At 35.2% G+C, this 18,758-nt stretch overlaps 3 protein-coding genes across 6 annotated transcripts; 2 read left to right on the top strand and 1 right to left on the bottom strand.

The window, feature by feature from the left end:
- The first annotated feature begins 2,047 nt into the window (after positions 1-2,047).
- On the top strand, positions 2,048-4,744 carry LOC121728269. Of its 3 annotated transcripts, none has more exons than XM_042116412.1 (6): positions 2,048-2,353; positions 2,828-2,974; positions 3,096-3,232; positions 3,318-3,526; positions 3,647-4,212; positions 4,333-4,744. In XM_042116412.1, the coding sequence occupies exons 1-6, from the start codon at positions 2,215-2,217 to the stop codon at positions 4,674-4,676; spliced, it is 1,542 nt and encodes a 513-aa protein (XP_041972346.1). In that variant the 5' UTR covers positions 2,048-2,214; the 3' UTR covers positions 4,677-4,744. The 3 variants fall into 3 exon arrangements, with proteins under 3 accessions (XP_041972346.1, XP_041972347.1, XP_041972345.1); XM_042116413.1 differs by having other exon boundaries at positions 3,647-4,088; positions 4,215-4,744; XM_042116411.1 differs by having other exon boundaries at positions 3,647-4,744.
- Positions 4,745-8,109: 3,365 nt separating this feature from the next.
- LOC121727657 (homocysteine-responsive endoplasmic reticulum-resident ubiquitin-like domain member 2 protein) lies at positions 8,110-15,866 on the bottom strand. The gene is made up of 4 exons (XM_042115618.1): positions 15,460-15,866; positions 9,530-9,978; positions 8,974-9,198; positions 8,110-8,458 (listed from the first exon to the last, which is right to left on the bottom strand). Exons 1-4 carry the CDS (start codon positions 15,592-15,594, stop codon positions 8,203-8,205), a joined length of 1,065 nt encoding a protein of 354 aa, XP_041971552.1. The 5' UTR covers positions 15,595-15,866; the 3' UTR covers positions 8,110-8,202.
- Positions 15,867-16,405: 539 nt separating this feature from the next.
- On the top strand, positions 16,406-17,762 carry LOC121727658 (mediator of RNA polymerase II transcription subunit 20). Of its 2 annotated transcripts, none has more exons than XM_042115619.1 (4): positions 16,406-16,496; positions 16,569-16,711; positions 16,998-17,278; positions 17,500-17,762. In XM_042115619.1, the coding sequence occupies exons 1-4, from the start codon at positions 16,483-16,485 to the stop codon at positions 17,707-17,709; spliced, it is 648 nt and encodes a 215-aa protein (XP_041971553.1). In that variant the 5' UTR covers positions 16,406-16,482; the 3' UTR covers positions 17,710-17,762. The 2 variants fall into 2 exon arrangements, with proteins under 2 accessions (XP_041971553.1, XP_041971554.1); XM_042115620.1 differs by having other exon boundaries at positions 16,408-16,496; positions 17,019-17,278.
- Positions 17,763-18,758: the final 996 nt, after the last annotated feature.

Below are 18,758 nucleotides of genomic sequence, written 5' to 3' on the forward strand. Positions count from 1 at the left end.
CCCTACCCTATTCCCTTCCCTACCCTCAACTATTCCCTTCCCTACCCTCCCCTATTAATCTATTCCCTCTTAAAAGGCCGGCAACGCACTTGCAGCTCTTCTGATGCTGCGAGTGTCCATGGGCGACGGAAGTTGCTTTCCATCAGGTGACCCATTTGCTCGTTTGCCCCCTTATTTCATAAAAAAAAAGCTATCTGCCAATAAAAGTCCCGTCAAAATCGGTCCAGCCATTTCGGAGATTAGCCAGAACAAACAGACAGACATACAGACAGACAAAAATTCTAAAAATTGTAATTTTGATGTAAGTACCGTCTAAATATTCATATGCATGTAGTAAAAAACGGTTATTTTAATATTACAAACAGACACTCCAATTTTATTTATATTGATATCAAAATTTTTTTTTTATCTATACATATAAATAAAATTGAAGACGTGTCTGTTTGTAACATTGAAAGAACCGTTTTTTACTACATTCATATGAATGTACTTACGATACATATACCAAAATAGCATTTTTTACAATTTTTGTCTGTCTGTATGTCTGTCTGTTTGTTCCGGCTAATCTCCGAAACGGCTGGGGCGATTTTGACGGGACTTTTTTTGGCAGATAGCTGATGTAATAAGGAGTAACTTAGGCTACTTTTTAACAGACTTTCAATAAAGGAGGAGGATATATTTTATTTTTTTATATATTTTGTTCGGAAAAATTCTCTCTTTTTTATAATCTTCATCATCACATTTTGCTGACGCGGACGAAGTCGCGGGCAACAGCTAGTATTATATAAAAATATCATTTTTGCCTATTTTGTCTCTATGTATTATAGTACATAGAGACAAAATAGGCAAATATGGTTTTTTTTATATAGGAGCCTCCTTAATTTTAATAAAACTATTTAATTTATTTTAAGTTTATTAATTATTATTTAAGTTGCCATTATTGATATCGGGCAAAAATTACCAAAAAATCGGACAAATACTAGTTGTATTCGCGCACGAAGTGTTTACAGTTTATTTTAATTTTACCATCAATTATTATTATTATTAAAGTAAGTATGTATCATCATCATCATCATCATATCAGCCTATAGTCGTCCACTGCTGGACATAGGCCTCTCTCAATGAACGCCAAGATGACGCTTCTGCTACTCGCATCCAACATGGGCCTGCAACTAAGCGGAGATCGTCGTCCGTTGTACGTCGCCAGGTCCAGTTGGTGGTAGCGATCCGTAGCCCGGAGATTCTTAGCACCCCTCGCAGTGCCGTTACCATGGCCGCTACCGTGGCCAGGAATAGTACCGCTAACGGGAACTAGGGGCCATCTTTTTCTGGTGCGTTTCATAAGAGGCAATTGCTCATAATTGCCACGCGGAGCACGCGGATTGGCAATCTGACATGGGGCCAATGAATCAAACCATCAATGCTGCAGCCCATTGATGACCATGGATTTCTTCACTGGCCCTATCGTTGATGGTTTTACCGCCATCCTTCGGTTGACTAACTGCGCTTGATGTTAAATCCATCCCACACTAATTATTGTGAGACAGAACTACCATCAGGCGGGCGGTGGGGTCGTCACATCCCTACGCCTACAAATATATGTATACAACTGAGTATTTTGTGAACATTTCAAGTGGCTATTTTTTTCGCGATATATAGAGACCGATATTGATATATTTTTCAAATATCGATGTATCGATATATCGATATTTTCTTTCAATTTCGACATCCCTATAATACGACACTCTGACAGTATAAGTACCTCGGAGAACCGGAACATAAAATGGCGGACCGGCCACAGTATTTTGATTTGGTAGAGACCATTATAATGCCGAGTCCACTTATAAAAGTCAATGCTCCAGTATATAATAAAGTACTCTGTGTACACAGATTACTAGTATATATGCTCTGTGTATAATAAAGTACCAGTACTCTGTGGTTGTGACGTTGCTGACAAATGACAGTGCACAAAAATTATTAACCGCCAAAAATATTTTGTTTTATGTTTTGGTTGATTTTTGTTGATTTTTTAAATTAAGTTTTTCTGATTTCTCAACCAGCAAGCAAGTATATTAAAATAAACAAATATATAACTGTACCGGGTTCAGTTCGTTTGGCTCAGTGCAGGAAATTACGCTTGGTATAGCTGTATAGTTATCGAAGTAAAATTCTGCCTATTTATTATTGTTTCTTTATTATTTTCTATAAAGTATAATGTCATTATTGGAAGATATATTTTTGGGAGATGAGGCAAATGAAGCTCAAGAACTGGAAAGAGTTATAGAGGGTGAAGAGTTTGAAGAAAGGGCACGATCAGACAGCGACGACAACAGTGAGAAAGAAGATGAAGCTGGTATGTTAAATATTTGTTTTCTATATAAACCCTAAACTCTTGACTTTGAATCTGACGACCTCTGTGGCTCAGTGGTGAGCGCGTCGGTAGCTCAAGCCGGGGGTCGCGGGTTCGAATCCCGCCGACGGAACAAAAAGTTTTCAATGTTCCCGGGTCTGGATGTGTATTAAATATATGTATGATATAATAAAAATCTTAAATATATGTATAGTATAAAGTATTAAATATATTTCCGTTGTCTGGTACCTGTAACACAAGTCCTTTAGGTACTTAGCACGGGGCCAGACTGACGTGGTGTGAAGCGTCCATAGATATTATATTATTATTATTATTATAATGTTTTTACTTTGCCGGCTTCTAACTTTCACTTTACTATTACAAAACATTTAATTGTCGAGTTGTTAACTGGCTAATTAATTCATAATATATGCAATAGTGGCTACTTCTTATACCAAAATTTAATCGTTATTACAGAGGAAGATATAAGAAGAGTTGATCCTAACACCACTAAAACAAAGCGAGTTGTGAGAAACCCCCGGTTTGTACTAAATCCAGCCCGCCTCACTGGACCACGGGGCATACAAGTTATACCAGAACATTTTAAAGATTTTAAGTTTAAAGGTAAATAGTAATGATTTCTATACACTATACATCTAAACTTATATAATGAAACTTACTGTGAATTAGATAAACATGTCATTATAATACGCTACTTACTAATAAAAACATATATTTTCTTTAGGTAAAGGACATGAAAAAGAAGACTTAGATTTAATATTGAAGAAGCTAGAGCACTGGGCCTACAGGCTTTATCCAAAATTTCAGTTTGAAGATTGTTTGAAGAAAATCGAAACTCTTGGAAAGAAAAGGCCAGTTATGGTATGAGTACTTCATATTTAAAAAAAAAAATATTTTGTGAATCAGATAAAGTTCACTATATTATACCAAACTAACATATTTTCAGGTTCATCTTACAAAAATAAGATCAGGTCAGCTGTTATTGGATGAAACAGTTGTGCAGAAGGATTCCAGTGATGAAGAGACTCCAGCCGCTGAACCAGAAGAGGATGAGTTTGACAGGCTCCTGCAGCAGCAGATAGAGCTGGCTCGTGCAACTCCCGCACCCAACTCTGCTAAGAAACCTCCTCCAATTCATAGTCCAATTGAAAACAGGTAAACAATACTCAGTTATGAACATTTTGTCCATTTCTTGAATATCTTTGTGGAAATAAATTGCTGTTTCTTCATAAGATAATATAATGTAACCTAACATTTTGTGTTATATTTCACCAGGCTAGTAACAATACCAAAAGCAACATCATCACCATCCATAAATGAAGAACAGAGGGAAAGAATGCTAAGAAGTAAAAAGTTAGCAGAAGAGAAAAGACTTGCAAGATTGAAGAATAAGTCAATGGAATCTGCTGAAGCTACAATAATTGTTAATAACGTGATTGATGATAAAGAAGAAAGTGTACCTATTAATGATAAAGAAATTATTGAAGTTGATGATACAGAAATAGGAAAAATAAAGAGGCACAATAAATTTAATGTAATTGATAGCTCTGATGAAGAAGATGCTGCTGTGACTTGTGTAAATGAATCGATAACTGTGGATATACATTCTAATCATGAAATTAAACAAAAAGAATATAATGCTAAGGAAAAAGAAAATGTAGAAGAAAATACAATAAATGATATAGAAGTGATGGGGGATATTGAAGGTGATAGAGACAATTTAGAGAATCGTTATAATGTTGTGACAGAGCACCTAAAAGAAGTGAGCAATACTAATGATAACATTGATAAAGAAAGTGAAATGGTAGAAGCAGAAAGTGACATTGAAGATTATAATAGACATGGTTTAGAGAATCCTAATGTTGTGACAGACCACCCAACAGTAGTGAGCAATACTAATGATAACATTGATAAAGAAAGTGAAATGGTAGAAGCAGAAAGTGACATTGAAGATAATAGACATGGTTTAGAGAATCCTAATGTTGTGACAGAGCACCCAACAGTAGTGAGCAATACTAATGATAACATTGATAAAGAAAGTGAAATGGTAGAAGCAGAAAATTGTAATGATCATGGTAAAGGCCCAGCACTAGAAGAAACAAACACAAATTATGTAGGCATAGAAGAAAGTGAAGGAAACAAAAGCCAGGAAGTTATTGACAAAGAGACAGACAATTCTGAAGTAAGCAAAACTGTTCACTGTGTTGTAGATGGGGATATGGCAAATGATAAAATAGGTAATAAAGAACAAAATGGTTCAGAAGTCTGTGAAATGATGGATGTTGATTTTAGTGAAGACTTTTAATTTATGTTTTAAATTTTATTAGGTTAAAGCAGGCTTTTATTATAGAACAAATTTGCTAACACATTTGATATAGGCAGTCTTGTCTTCTGTGATAAACTCACTTAACTCGCGCACGAAGGGTTCCGTACCATTATAGAGCAAAAATAGTGAAAAATGTGCTTTTGCCCCCCTGAATTATTTATTTTATTTAAATTTTATTATTAATTATTAAAGTATAAATACAGCTGAGTATGTTGTACATACATTCCAAGTGCCTACCTATTGTCATCATTGATACCGAGCAAAAAATGTTTGAAAAATCTCGTTTGTTGAATGGGAGCATTCTTAAAATATATTTAATTTATTATTTGTTTTTAGTATTTGTTGTTATAGCGGCAACAGAAATACATAATCTGTGAAAATTTCAACTCTCTAGCTATTACCGTTCTTGAGTTACAGCCTGGAGACGGACAGATATTGAAGTCTCAGTAACAGGGTCCCATTTTTACCCTTTGGGTACAGAACCCTAAAACAGTAAGAAATGAAAAATATTGTTAAATCCGCTGTGAAATATCGTTCAACTGTTTCTGATCAGAAATGTACAATGTGCGGCCGGTCTAAAAGTAAGCGTCCACAGGTCGGTATCGTACGCGGCTCTTATAGAATTTTCGGCGCAAGTGAAAGAGCTAAGTAGGCGACAGGTCAAAAGTCTATGTACGGTATTTGGTACATAAAGAAATGAAGGCAAATACTTCATTTCGTTTCTTCATAAATGTATTACATGCTAAGTGGTTTTAAATTATATGGAAAATATTGAAATACAGTTTATCAATAGTTTATTTAAGATGCAACCAAAACACTATCTTATCACAGTAAATTATATGTCTAATATAACTAGCTTTACAAAATGCATGAATCTTTGTATGAACTCTAATGATAGAAACAATCCCCACCTTGCCACCAAGAAGACACCAAATTTTAGTAACAACAAATAAAATCTATCAAATAAAAACAATGTATAAAGGAATATTTCCTTTTAAACGTAGTTTAAAAGGAAATATTCCTTTATACTTAATAGTCAGGAGTCAGGACCATTAATACTTATGACTTCAAGCAAGTAAGACCTTGTATAAAATAATACAAAATCCAGTTACATTCAGGAAATACAAACTTATTCCAGAAATAGTATATGTAGGTAGGTAATTTTGTTGACCTTCTATATTTCATACATATTTAAATATATTGTACGGTTGAGAAAAATAATGTTTAGCAATTCCATAACTCAGTCTTTATGAATCATATTAGGCCTGGAGATACTGACACCAACTGACACAAAATTCTTGGTCATTTGTACCAGTATGACGGTTCTACAGGGGTATAATTACGTAAAGGCAAAAAGGAAAATGATGGTCATAGCGCTCGCACCGACAGCCCAAACGCGTGGGCGTTAATCGAACGTTGTCGGATAAATAAAGAGTGTCGAACGATTTGTTCCACAAAAATGCTTGTATTTTCAGATAGTCTAAAAAAAAATAGGTAGGCGAAATCGTAATGCGATACTTGTCGGGTCCGGCTTACAGCCCGCCATACCGACGCGAATACGTTAATTTTAATAAGAAAATTGAACCATTTGTACAAGGCTAATTTTTGCATAGCCAATCATCGTCGAGTAGCCATTCACGAAAATCACCTTACCATACTTTTCGACAGGTCCCAATGGCTGCCATACCACTGCAAATGTGTAATTTTTTTCTTCGCCAAACGTAATTATACCCCTGTTTTTGCCTTTACGTAATTTTATACCACTGTAGAACCGCCATACTGGCACAAATAACCAAGAATTTTGTGTCAGTATCTCCAGGCCTATAATATTATTATGTTCGTAATAAAATAAACGTAGCGTTATTGTCGTCAGTCCATATCTGCTGGAATGTAGCTCAAGTCAATTTCTGTAGCATGTCAAATTGCTAAACATTAATTTTCCTCGAGTATACCGCAACAAAATTGGCAAGATCTATTAACGTAAAATTTTCATATTTGCAGAGTAATACTAAGTTATTAGAAAGTTTGACACAATACTCCGTATTATATCAAGTAGAGTTCGCGTACAACTTAAAGATTTAACAAAGGGAAAACTTTGAAAAGGCGGTGCACGCACTCTATCGGTAGAGATGGTTCCTTGTTGGTAAATCGCGATTAAACACGTTGCGATACATGCGCCTATCCCTTCCGTTATGCAAACATCTTAAAATTGTGCGCGACCCATACAGAACCTTTGTTATAGACCATACACTATACATCAATTTCCTAATACAACAAGACAGGTAAATTCTGTCCACAATTTTTTAACTTTTAAACTCTAAATATTTACAATTAGTATTTGGTTTAACACTGGATTCATATAACATTTAAAATCCATTAATCTGAGAATCTATATTAATACATTTACTAATCACATTAATATGAGTTGTAACATTAAAAAAAGTATATTGTTTTCATCTGGATTGTTGTGACATTTACAAGATTTTCCATAAAGAATTATTTGGGTATCAGTAAATTACTATGTACCATTATACCAGAAAAAATAATTCATAGGCAGATGACGGACCACTTTTTTTTTGTCAGACTATGTCAAGTCTGATATTCCAACCAAATAGCAGTGACATTTTATAAATCAAATTTTGTGATAGTACCTCTTATCAATTATACTTTATACAGTAGGGCCTCGGTAATCCGGACTCCCGCTTGTTCGGTGATTGCAGTAATCCCGCTGGCCGGAGCTTTAAACGCTGCTTTAAAATGGGCTGAAGATAACGAATTTGATAGCCACGAAGTTATGTTTTTCCGTCAACTTAGAGACTGGGCTTTCGTAATGAAATGCGAAAATCATAAATATAGTTGTAATAATTATTATGAACATATACATTTTGTCTTTTTGTTATAATTTAAAAATTGATTAAAGAAATTAAGTTTAAACACATATTGTGTTTTATTGACATTAAATTTTGCATACTATAATCCAGACGCCTCGATAATTCGAAAAGGGTCTTGTTTTGCCTCTCTGGATTAACGAGACCCTACTGTAGTCCCTAACACATTCAAATACATAATTACCTTTTGCCCCTCTGCAACCCAAGAATTTAATTTTCTTTTGTAAATAATTAAAGAAAACAATGTGAAACATGAAAAATCTTAAATATATGTATTAAATATATTTCCGGTGTCTGGTACCTGTAACACAAGTTCTTCAGGTACTTAGCACGGGGCCAAACTGACGTGGTGTGAAGGGTCCATAGATATTATTAAAAAATAAATAAATAATAATGTGACCTAATTTTATAGCCTCTATCTAAGAGAGGTACTGCCAAATACCCTGGCATGGTACATTCTTATGAACATAATAAGAAAATATGGTAAATGTAAACACCAATCATGATAACACAGTGTGTTTTGCAGGAACTTATAGAAGCATTTTATTTACAAAATGATGACCCACAAATTTGCATTTGGACATGTTGTAACAGCAGCATATTTATGGCTTTTACATTTAGTTTGTATCTGGTATTAACGAGGTAAAAAATGTCGTAAATATCATCCATGTGACAGCGAGTAGAGAGGGCTGGTCGTTTTCGTTGGCAGGTTCATTTGTTTGTTGCTCCTGTCTGTTGCCATTTTGTTCGGCGCGGGGCTCCTCATTACCGTCATTGTCGGGCTGGTCATTACGTTCGCCTGCGTTCTGCGCCTCATTGCGAGCGTCATTGTTAGCGAGGTTGCGTAGATCGCGGAAGAATCCAACTTGATGTCTGAAACATACATTTAATGTAATAAAAATAGTATTTTACGTGGGAGAGCCATGCTTCGGCACGAATGGGCCGGCTCGACCGGAGAAATACTACGGCCTCACAGAAAACCGGCGTGAAACAGCGCTTGCGCTGTGTTTCGCCGAGTGAGTGAGTTTACCGGAGGCCCAATCCCCTACCCTTTTCCCTTCTCTACCCTCTCCTATTTCCTTCCCTACCCTCCCCTATTCCCTTTTAAAAGGCCGGCAACGCACCTGCAGCTCTTCTGATGCTGCGAGTGTCCATGGGCGACGGAAGTTGCTTTCCATCAGGTGACCCGTTTGCTGCCCTTTACATAAAAAAAAAAAAAAAATATGACTACAGCTGGGTGTTGCCCACTTCTTTGTAGCCCAGCAATTATTCCCTATTTAAATTATTAGTAGAGTTAGTCTAAAGAAACAGAATAATTTCGCATTCACATTATTAGTATGAATAATACATTCTTATTATAGAAATAATAACTCATTTTTTTAACTTACAAGTAGGCCATTGCAGCTAGAATGATAACCAGGAGCAGTCTAGCCGGGCTGCCGTACACGTACAGCAGTGAGATCAATATTGCGAATCGTGAGGCGGAGTATATGTGGTCCAGCCAATCCCTGGCCTGTCGTCCTTCATCTGCCTCGGGTTCTCGAACCGGGGCTGGTTGTGGTGGTGTCTCTACCGGTGGTGGAGTGGCCGCTGCTTCAGCTGTTGCTTGCCACCTGAAAAGGGCCAAAGTAGAACAAAAATCAGCTTTAAGAAGTGTCTGTGCTTGATGTATTATAACAATATCAGGAGCCTATTTCAGCAGGGAGAAAACAGGGTAGTAAAATCATCAAAAATGTTCAACGGATTATATGATGGATGCCTTAACACATAATTGTAGACCTGTGTAAGCATATTAAATATAATTAATATACTTTGAATAAATAGCTGTAGATTTAAGTATGTGCACTTTACTGAAGTATCAGAACAAACATTGACATAGTTAGCACAGGAAATATTATGTTTGTGTGTTCTGATAACTATTATCCTCCACAAATATTAACTTACATGTTAGCATACTGCTGCATGTACTGCATGTAGGCCTGCTGCATCATCATCATGTGGTTTGCCATCGAAGCAGGATCACTAGGCACCGGCAGATAACCCTGGCCCAGGTTATAATTAGGGTAGGGAGGAACTCTCCCATAGTTGTTCACGAACGAACTGAGATAGTTCTGCATTTCAACTGTATGATTTTGATCATTCTGTCGCACTTCAGGACGAGCGGGTTCTGGCGGGTTTGGGTTTTCTCCCACATTCCTGTGCCTTATCCCGTCTGTGTTGGGTTCGGTTTTCTCAGCCTCATTCCTTTTCTCAGTCATAATATTTCTCTTTGGTGCACAAACTAAGTGCATAGTATGTGTGAACTGGTCTTCATAATTTCGAAGGATGTCTTTGATGACAGCATTGTCGTCTAACAGTCGGCCAGAGTAAATTATTTTCTGTTCCTCTTTAGTCTGCAAAAATAAAATATTATTTGAGATAAAAACCAAATGCTGTGTTTTCCTGTTAAAACATCTATTTAACAGGAAAGTACAGTTAGAAACATATAAGGAATTTTTTTTATATTTATTTATTTATTTAAATCAGGCTACCTAGGCTATGATAGTATTCAAGTAAATACTATACTACTGTAATGAAAAGCTTATGTTTAATGACCCTGAACTTAGCAGACAAAATAAAATTTCAGATAAGGATATGTAGCAGCGTTGCCAGATTTTGTTTGTGTGTGATATCATCTTTAGACAACCAAAAATTGAGCATATTTGTAAATTTTTATAAAATTTCAACAATAAAAATTGCTTGAGAGCTTCCCAAAATTTTATTTTTAAAATAGAAAAATTTTCAGAACTTAAAAATTTTTTTGTTTAGTATCACCTGTAGACAATTCAGCGACAAACAATTCCCATTTTGTTAAATTAAAAAAAAAAAATTTAGCTCGTACATATCGTTAACTGAAGTTTTATTTTGTCTGCTGTCTGCTAAGTTCAGGGTTATTAAACATAAGCTTTTCATTATATTATATAAACCTATTTTTAACTCCCGACAAAAAAGAGGGGTGTTATAAGTTTGACGTGTCTGTCTGTCGGTCTGTCTATCTGTCTGTCTGTCTGTGGCATCGTAGCATCCAAACGGGTGGACCGATTTTGATCTAGTTTTTTTTGTTTGAAAGCTGACTTAATTGAGAGTGTTCTTAGCTATAGTTCATCATCATCAGCCTGCTCCGTGCTGAAAAATCGCAGTTCATCTGGTTCGTGAAGGGCCGATTAGCAACTTGCAGTCGTTTGTTGGGCTTTATTGCATTCTAGGTCGTGACATTCATGAATATTTACACATTAAGGGAAAGTTGACCTGGTGCTGCAGTATCACCTGGTAATCAATAGAATACCCAACTTAGAGCAATGGTTTCGTGTTTGGGCTCATTTTAATTGCGACAATTAGTAAGACGTAGATAAAATTTTTGCATGCTGCTGCTGCAGCATCACCTGGGTTGTATAGGAACCCAAAGTGGAGGTTTCATGTTTGGACTCATATTGACGCGTGACGGCCTCATCCAAAAGGACATTCCTAGATGGTATTCATTGGGATATAATATGATCCTGTTGATAGGAATTATTTTGCACTATAACTTTATTTTACTGACTTTAAGTTTAAATAATTCCTAAGTGATATTTTAGTCCATTAGTGTTGTCAAGGTGTGTCGGGGGATCGCTAATGTAGATGTTTGATTTCACAAAACATTATAGTATCGAGACAATCAGTGACATGGCGATACAAAATGCAAAAGACACTGTTGGCGGTCCCCCGACACACCGTGACAACAATTATTATGGGCTAAAATATCACTTTACACTTAGGAATTATTTAAACTTGAAGTCAGTAAAATATATTATTTCATTACTTTTTAAAGTTATTTGGCGGGGGTTTTTTTAAATTTCTTAATTTTATTATTTATAAAAAGGATTTTGGTATTATATTTCTATACAGAGATACTATTATCTTTCCTGTTATTTATGTTATTGTCATAATTATCTGTTAATAACATAATATTCAGGCTACAAAGTTTATTAGCACTTTTAAAACAGCATCCAAAATGAATCCTCAAGTCTAACAATATTGATATGAGCAAATAAAATGAACATTTACATCATAAAAGTGAAATGTACAAACTGTTAAAATTGTTAATTGGCAGTTACTGCTATAAGATAAAGTATAATGGACTATAGGTGTCCCGCGCGGCTTCGCCCGCGTAAATTAGGAATTTTACAGAAACCGTACATTTTCCCATAAAAAATAGCTTATATCTGTGCTTAATATTGCCATAAAAATTGCTCCAGTAATTGGTAATTTCTTATATTTCCTCCGTTTTTCCCACATTTTCCTGAGTTTATTCGGTTGTATTAGTCTTAGCGTGATAATATTTAGCCTATAGTCTTACTCGATAAATGAGCTATCTAACACTGAAATAAGTTTTTAAATCGGACCTGTAGTTCCTGAGATTAACGCGTTCAAGCAAACATACTCTTGAGTTTTATAATATTAGGTAGGTATAGATTTTTTTTTAATTATCGCTTGACAAACTCGAGTCTCCATCTAGAAGACTATGAAAAGTACCAATAACAGGGTCATTATAGGCTCATAAGTCATAACCATGGGACGATGCATGGTATAATATGGTAGTGATGATGATGATGATGATTAATGTAATTTGCATAGTAGCATATGCTTTCCGTTCTTAAAACAACGCCGAAACTCCCAAACTTGTATCTATAAAGAATCAGGAGTTCTCTCAGCACCTTCCGAACTACGGTATACCTCGGTGCAAAATCTTACTTGTTGGTAGCATATGCTTAGAATACTTTTCACGAAACCGAAGTCACCACATGTTTCCCTATAAATTTTGAGGAGTTCCCTCGATTACTTATTATGGATCCTTCATCAGATCACCACTTTTGTGAATATAATACCAAATTGGGATGATACCCTGGCCTATATAAGTAAATGAAATATAACCAAAACAAAAATTTTGAAAATCGGTTAATCGGTAACATAAGAAAACGAACATAACACCTTCCCCATTTTGAAAGTCGGTTAAAATTGTAGCCTATGTGTTATTCTGATGTATAAGCTATATTGTTGTAAAGTTTCTTTAAAATCCGTTCAATAGTTTTTGCGTGAAAGAGTAACAAACATCCATACATCCACACATCCATACATATATGCATCCAAACAAACATACTCTTCGTTCTTACAATTTTCGTGACTCTTACAGAAAGGGAATTTTATTTAGGTGTCTTTTAACACCAGAAACATTCAGAGCAATATTTAAGGGTTTTTTAAAAAACACAATTTTTGGCCTAAAATAAAATTTTGAGTAGATTCACCCGCCGCCGGGGATGCTTAAGCGCATTTCCCGTCTTAAAAAAAAAAAGGGCGGTCGCCGGCTGCTACCGCAGCACGCTCGCTGCGCTCGCTCGGCTCCCTCTGTGTTGTGGTCTAAGTTCTAACCTAACCAACTTTTGGACTTTCTAGATTGTGTTTGTTTTTGTTTTGACAAGGGGGCTGCGCCCCCCGAGCCCCCCTTTCGGGGTGGCTGCGTCCATCTATTTCATAATCCCGTAATTTCTCCTCGAATATTTGTTGAAATTTTGATTCACTCATATGTGCCTCCACAATTTTTGTCTCTTTAATAAGTTAATAACACCTGTAACTTTTATTAACTACTTTCTTTCCGAAAAACAACCACAAACACCAACAAACACCTGCTAGCTGACGCCATATTGTAAAGAAAACGCACCTAGCGCCGCAGCGGTGCGTGCTGAACTACTTCAATTAGACGGCGGCTTTTGAATCAGCTGTAGTGTTGAACGTTTTGAGCGACTAAAATATTCAATATAAAAGCTAGACGTATGATTGAATGGCGTTGTTCAGTCAAAGGGCTAGCTGTTTGATTGAACGGCTATTTAAACCATCGGCTGCGACATATAGTACCTCAATGGTAAACACCGCGAGATTATAATATGACGAAGTGATGGATTGTAAACAACCAGTTTTCCGGTCATTTTAAATAATTATTTCGTATTTAAAATAACTTCATATATATTTGGAATTTAGGTCAGAATCTTTGAATTTATAAATGTTATATACATCCTTAAAACTCAAAGTTCGATTTTCATTTTGTGAAAATTAATTTTAGCAACTCCTACAAAAATTGTAAATTATGTGGATTAATTATTGGAAAACGAAAGGTAAGCCATTGTAAAATGTAAATATAACCGTAAATTGATAAATTGAAGCAAAACATAACTATGTCAAACCGTGTTCTAATATCAAATCATCCTACGACATCGTAGGATGATTTGATAAATCGAATTTTCGCGAAAATTCTAGGGATTTCGCGAAAACACGGATTTATCAAATCATCCTACGACATATATAAGAAATTATGGGATTATGAGTAGTACGGCCACCAAGGGAAACTCTTCTGATCAAGTGAGGTGGTATGCAGCTGGCCTGAGCCCGCGTGATAGATTTCAGCTGTTGTATACAGGGTGTAAAAAAACAAAGTAATAATACTTAAGTGTGTATGTATATTTGTATAAAGGTATCCACTGGATAGGAATAGGAGTGTAGGCAGCGGACGATTTGTTGCTTTACAAATATGTATGGTAGCAGTAGCAGGTCCAGTGCACACAGTAGTCAACTGTGTGCACTGGACCTGGTGGACAGGACTGATGGAAAAGCTGCGCGCTTTAATCCCCCCCGCTAGAGTAGCATAGACAGCTATTCTATTTATAAATAAAATACATAAAACTGTACTGTAATATTATAATATTGAATATTATATAGGAATGAAAAAAAGCTTGTGGATTACTTAAATCTGTTTTATTGTTTTGTGTTTATTTAGCTATGTACAATATTTTTTATTGAAATAAAACATTATTTGAGCTCATTTCTTTTTTATTTAATTTTTGGTATGTTTAGAGTGAAAGGTTTTGCACTTAAAATTTTTAACTTAAGCTTCAATAAAAAATAATAAATGTTAATTTTTTCTTCTAAGGGCGGATTTGACCAAACTGGAGTAAAATTTTACTCGAGTATAACTGTCTCCTAATCTAAGACTAAGCTGGTTTTGCGTTGTTCCAACTTCTAATCCAAGAATGAGGAAATTACATGGGAGTAAATATTTACATGGGCTATTTTGGTGGAGTAAATATTAAACTGAGAATAGTTCTTCTTCTTTTTTATTAATGGCTCCTTTGTGAGTTGCCAGTATCAGAGTGTTGCACAACAGGGTTCAACTGTCACGGTCGGTGTCATTGTGAACTATAATTGACATTTTATTTCATACTCTTTGAGTAACTTGGTAAAATGCAAACGATAATACCTTCGAGTAAATTAAAGGAGTAAAATTATTCTCATGATAGTTATACTTGTGTAACTTCAAGTTTGGTTGAATCGGGCCTTAGTCTGACCTCTTGTTACATATGATATCCTCTTTGGTATTTACAACTTTTACTGACCAATTTTACTATTAAAATCTGTATTTTATTCTCATTAATATAATATTTAAAATGAGCAAGCATTAGCCAGACATTTACAGACCAACTTTTAAATATTGAAAGTTATTAAAATTTTGAGTTACTTGCCAAAAAAACACTTATTTGTTTCACTATTTCAAATATTTGCGTATATGACTTGCATGCAAATAAGAGTAAGTAGTAGAATTAAGGATAGGGAAATAAATTAATTGAACCAAAAATAAGCTAAAAACGCAGAACAATGTAGAACTAAAAATTATGTCATAAAATGTCAACTGAGTGTTTGTTTTATTAATTTCGTGTTATGCAACAAACATAAGATGAACTTTGGAAATAAAAAACACGTGATTTATGATCGATTTATTGTGTGATGTAGGCGTATTATATTGATCTCACCGGTTTGCTGGGATACACTTCGGAAAGATGCCCCTTCAGTTCTCCAACCGTCCAGGACATACGGCACTGGATATTCTGATCCTCAATTTGTTGATTGGGAGCTTTAACGATCAATGTAACGTTATCTGTCATCATTTTTATTCATTCGATAAAACCTAACAAATAAATATAAAAGAATAGGTTTGTCGTCAATATTTAAACTTGATCTAGATTCTAGACCACACTGGTCGCACTTTTTCACTACAATTGTCCAACACAATACACCTCAAATATTGCACCGTTCCCGATTTTTATGTTTTGTGGCTGATTGATAATGGATTCTGCGTAAATAAATACTTGTTACGTGAGTTATCACGGCCCCGCACTTGACAATCTAACATAAAATTATCTGTCGAATTTTCATTGGTCCAACATTCCAACTCTCTATAACCTCTATATGTATTATCTATGATTTCAACATTATGGTCATGTGGGTCAAGTGTGCGCAGCGTGTAAGTGTACGCATTGTAAATATCTCGAAAAATATACGACGCTAAGGAACGGCAACCCCCCTCTTCTAGGACGCCCTACGAAGCGCTCGCGTCCCAAAAGCTGCGCGCGCGCCTTTTTGGATTAACAGATAAATGAGGATTTTTGCTCAAATATTTACGATATTTTGTAATTTTTAATGCGTAATCTTTTGAAGTCATGTATTTTGTTTCTAAATAATCTTTTTGCTATCAAGTGAAACATTCAAGTTTGTTATTTGCCAGTGTTTAGGATATTATGATGATGCAGGAATTATAGCATCTAAATGCGCACACTTGACCCACAAGACTCTAGTCTCTACTGTTCGAATGCGAACTTCGACAAGGATGCCATGAACGTCATTTTTGACAGTTCTCCTTTACCAGCAGCGCCAAAGCAGCGCACATTGACTGACATTGACACATTCAAATAAAAGCCTTGTCGAACTGTAGACAATATTTATCATGATAATATCGGCTTTTGAGTTTTGCATTCCCTTGATTTTTCTAGTATATAATGGGAGTGACTGTGTATGTATTTATAGATGATTAACAAATTAGACTCTTATATTCTTTACTCATAATATATTATAATATTTACAGCCTTCAACAGTATCCTGTTCCGGAAAACAAAACCGGCACATATGTAATAGAGTTATTGACGAAGAGAATTCTTGCACTTGGAGCGACTCAACAGGGCCAATTTTTAGTAGACTGCGAAAGTTACCTCTCCCACCCGCAAATGGGTAAGATTAATCTCTGCTCATTTAACATTTCAGTCTATGCACACAAATCACAATCTAACCATAGTGTCCTAAAGTAGAGCTTGTTTAACTTCAATTTATAACGCACGAGGGGTGCGTTAGTACAGTAAAAAATCCGTTTTTATCAGCTTGTGAAGTAATAGTGCTGAAGTAAATAAATTGAAACATAATGAAGGACTTAATATTGTGATTGAAATTAATGTTTTTGCTTACTTTAATTTACTTAAATGGTACATAAGGTGTACTTACTTTTGTTTATGTTTTTAAGGTCTAAATGTCTATCCTTCAGGTACAACTAAGACTGTGCACATTCTTCATAATTCTGAGCAACCTGCCTCGGTATTTTCTATCTTAGAAAGTGGCACAAAGAATATACATGTTATTGCGGACGGATTATTTGATTTGTTGATGATGAAGCTTTCACAACATTACACATCCAAGAAACAAACTAAAATAGAAAGTAAGGGACCTAAATTTGAACTTGGAGACTTTTGTGTGAAGCTAGGATCTGTTACCATGAATCAGAATTTTAAAGGAGTTTTAATTGAGGTAAATATTCAATTTTCCTCCCTTAGTATTTTATCCACACTCATAAGCCATAATAAAGTGGGATGATTTTACTGTTTGAAGTGCAAGAATAGTGTATAATTTTTACTGAGAAACATGAATTTCCACCAAGAAGTTACTGTATGATCAATATCATCAATCTGTATACTAAACAAGGTACTGTTAAACATAAATATGTTTATTTAAATTATTTATGTTTACAGGTGGAATATCGTCCATGTGTGATGGCAAATGCAGTCTGGGGCCTACTCCGGGAATTTCTCCAAGGTCTTCTCGGACCATCAATACCTATACAACCTCCCCAACACCTACTGAGTCGGATGAATGAGATATACACACCAATAGACACAATATATCAGTACTTAGAACATTTTAGTGCATACAGAAAGACTACAGGCTTAAGGAGTGCGTGATTTAGTTATATTAAGTTATTATGTGGTTGCTGGAATGAATGCTTTTTTACTGATAATAGTTTTTTTATTCCTGTAGCACCTTCATCGTGGGTATCGCAGACACAATAGATTTTCAATTGTTTGATGGGTTAAAAAAGGTAAAAGTTCAAATTTCTATAAATATTATTCTTTACTTTATAAATGTTCTGAGCTTGTTTTGATAAGAATTAAGATTACCTCTCTTACACTTGTATTCTAAGTCATTTCCTCAAATCTGCCTTGACTCAACCTCAACTAAACTCTCCTCAAATTTGGTATTCCTAAATGTTTTATACATAATATTTATATTCATATTAGCCGTATGCATCCTGACCACTGGGCAAAGATCGCCACAGACTGGGTACCTGATGATGGACGACGCCGCCGCGGTCGACCTCGCAAAAGATGGCGTGATGAACTTGACACATACAAGCCAGGTTGGCCGACGGTGGCGATGGATCGGGATGAATGAAAGGACTTGGGGGAGGCCTTTGCCCAGCAGTGGGACAGCATAGGCTCTTAAAAAAAACAAAAAAAAGTATATTCTTGCATTGAAACCTTAATAATAAAAATATGAAGTTTATAAAAGTAAATAAGAATATTGTTACTCATAATAATAAACTAGCTATTTGACTGAGCTTTGCTCGGTATTCGATAAAACACGAATAAAATGACATTTCCTAAAAATGATTCCTATCTAGATCGATTTATCGCCCTCGAAACCCTCTATATACTAAATTTCATGAAAATCGTTGAAGCCGATTCCAAGAAATGCTCGTTTAAAGATTAAGATATAAACCAGAAATAGTTGAAAATGTTTACCTTTTCTGCCCACTCTGCATCAATTGGCTTTAAAAATGTATTGAAATAAGATTACTATCTCAAGCTTCCTAAAACATTAATCATAATAATTGAGATGTATAACATTGTTATAACAACAAACTTAATGCAACAAATATTATTATTTATTTTATTGAGGCAACAACAACAATGCTACATAATATTTATTGTAAATCAAACAAGACGATCTA

This window comes from Aricia agestis, chromosome 6 (genome assembly GCF_905147365.1).
Source record: "Aricia agestis chromosome 6, ilAriAges1.1, whole genome shotgun sequence".
Lineage (NCBI taxonomy): Eukaryota > Metazoa > Arthropoda > Insecta > Lepidoptera > Lycaenidae > Aricia > Aricia agestis.

What these genes read in the sequence shown, in the direction of transcription:
- LOC121727657 (XM_042115618.1), bottom strand. Translation starts at nt 15,594, where the DNA reads ATGATGACAGATAACGTTACATTGATCGTTAAAGCTCCCAATCAACAA. An exon ending in AAGTGTATCCCAGCAAACCG is followed by an intron (nt 9,979 to 15,459) that starts GTGAGATCAATA and finishes TTATTTTTGCAG; the next exon opens with ACTAAAGAGGAACAGAAAAT. An exon ending in ATGCAGCAGTATGCTAACAT is followed by an intron (nt 9,199 to 9,529) that starts GTAAGTTAATAT and finishes GGCCCTTTTCAG; the next exon opens with GTGGCAAGCAACAGCTGAAG.
- LOC121727658 (XM_042115619.1), top strand. An exon ending in CCTCTCCCACCCGCAAATGG is followed by an intron (nt 16,712 to 16,997) that starts GTAAGATTAATC and finishes TATGTTTTTAAG; the next exon opens with GTCTAAATGTCTATCCTTCA. An exon ending in TTAAAGGAGTTTTAATTGAG is followed by an intron (nt 17,279 to 17,499) that starts GTAAATATTCAA and finishes TTATGTTTACAG; the next exon opens with GTGGAATATCGTCCATGTGT.
- LOC121728269 (XM_042116411.1), top strand. Translation starts at nt 2,215, where the DNA reads ATGTCATTATTGGAAGATATATTTTTGGGAGATGAGGCAAATGAAGCT. An exon ending in TAAAGATTTTAAGTTTAAAG is followed by an intron (nt 2,975 to 3,095) that starts GTAAATAGTAAT and finishes TATTTTCTTTAG; the next exon opens with GTAAAGGACATGAAAAAGAA. An exon ending in CATAGTCCAATTGAAAACAG is followed by an intron (nt 3,527 to 3,646) that starts GTAAACAATACT and finishes ATATTTCACCAG; the next exon opens with GCTAGTAACAATACCAAAAG.